Raw genomic sequence first — 1,641 nt, forward strand, 5'->3', positions numbered from 1 at the left:
ACTACTGCAATGGAGGAGTACTACAGTATGCTTCTGGCCATCTGACACCGCGTGCAGGAGGGAGAGCGTGTAGCGAACGAAAGCTTCTCCTAGTCCTGCCAGCCACCACGCTCATGGGCGAGGGAGGGACGTAGCTTGATTGACTTACTGCTCCTGCCTTTGCGTCTATGACAGGTGGGCCCAACAGGTCGGTGGCCCACCTGTCATGCAGCCAAAGGCAGGTGCGGTTAAGGCGAGAGGGCGTTGTAGTAATCAAACTTCTCGGTCTTGTATGAGTTGATGTGACACATCAAAGCACTGCACTCAATATATTTCAATAATTTGCGTTTACCGATTCATTAATTACAATGCACGCATGCATGCCGCGACTCTCCTTTTGATACTTGCATGTGTTGATTTAATGCACCTTGAAGTAGTATGAATATGTGACAGTAAAGCTTTGTAATGCCTCGGCCCTAATAAAGCGAGAGATGGTTGTGCACGAGGAGGGCGAGATCATGCAGACGGAACAGGACCCGACGATGGAGCTCTCTATGGTCTCGATGGACCTCACCTTGCTCCACAGCCCCTTGTGCCTCCGCCCCTTGATGCCTCCAGTGTATGATGTTCGAATACACCTCGTCCGTTCGGCTGATCGAGCAAGGTGCAGGTTTCTTGATTGATGTGTTGTTCGATTGATTTGTGCAGTGCAAGGGAGGGCACCTGGCTTGCGCGGACTGCCGCGTCGAGCGCCCCGGGAACCAGCGGCAGTGCCAGAAGTGCGAGCACGGCGGTGGCTTCGACGTGCGGAACACGGCGGTGGACGCCGTCCTCTCCTCGGTGAGGGTGGTGTGCCCGCACGAAGGCTGTGGGCTCTACGTCACTTACCACAAGCTCGCCGATCACCAGAGCGTGTGTCCGCTCACGCCCTGCAAATGCCCTGTGCCCGTCTGCGACTACGAAGGCCCACCGCCGGTGCTCTCCCGCCACATCAGCACCGTGCATCCCATGCCCGTGCACAGGATCCAGTACGGCAAGGCGCTCCAGCTGCAAGTGCCACTGTCGGAGCCACGGCTCTTGCTGTTCGCGGAGGAGGACGGCCGTGCGTTTTTCTTGGTCGACGGCGTGCTCGACATCGGCGCGCCTATCGCCGTGTCGGTCGTCTGCATCAGAGCGGGGGTGTCCCCACTGCCGCACTACGTGGCCAAGCTGTGGGCGAACGGCCCGCCGGGGGAGCCCAAAGGCAGGACCGACGCTGTCAAGGTGGAAATGGAGGTGACAAGCAGCAGGGATCCCGGCGACGTCGCCGTGCAGGAGCTGACCTTCTTCACAGTTCCGCCCAAGCTGCTGGCCGGGGCTAAGCCGGTGTCCCTCCACATGCAGATTGACAAGCTCACGTCCTAAATTATTCTACATCGCCTTCTGTTTATCTTAGTAATATGCTAATATAGGGGTTAGCTCGGTCTACTTTAGCTTAAGAGATGGTGGGTTTTGGTGGCGATGCAGGAATTACCTCGACATCAGATCAGCAGTGAAAGTAATTTCGAACAGTCGAATGGATATTTTGCATCTGTTGGATATAAAGATCCTTTGGTAAGAAGTAACAGCTTATATGATTTTTTTCAAAACAGAACAACGATACTAGTATAATTTTTGTTGACA

The 1,641-nt window shown here is 54.9% G+C and overlaps 1 protein-coding gene across 1 annotated transcript; it reads left to right on the forward strand.

Moving 5' to 3' along the window:
• The first annotated feature begins 470 nt into the window (after positions 1-470).
• On the forward strand, positions 471-1,383 carry LOC109774207 (E3 ubiquitin-protein ligase SINA-like 10). The gene is made up of 2 exons (XM_073509567.1): positions 471-536; positions 688-1,383. The coding sequence occupies exons 1-2, from the start codon at positions 471-473 to the stop codon at positions 1,381-1,383; spliced, it is 762 nt and encodes a 253-aa protein (XP_073365668.1).
• The last annotated feature ends 258 nt before the right edge of the window (positions 1,384-1,641 follow it).

The sequence above is a fragment of the Aegilops tauschii genome, chromosome 2 (genome assembly GCF_002575655.3).
Source record: "Aegilops tauschii subsp. strangulata cultivar AL8/78 chromosome 2, Aet v6.0, whole genome shotgun sequence".
In the NCBI taxonomy this organism is placed as follows: Eukaryota; Viridiplantae; Streptophyta; class Magnoliopsida; order Poales; family Poaceae; genus Aegilops; species Aegilops tauschii.

What these genes read in the sequence shown, in the direction of transcription:
- LOC109774207 (XM_073509567.1), top strand. Translation starts at nt 471, where the DNA reads ATGGTTGTGCACGAGGAGGGCGAGATCATGCAGACGGAACAGGACCCG. An exon ending in CGACGATGGAGCTCTCTATG is followed by an intron (nt 537 to 687) that starts GTCTCGATGGAC and finishes TGATTTGTGCAG; the next exon opens with TGCAAGGGAGGGCACCTGGC.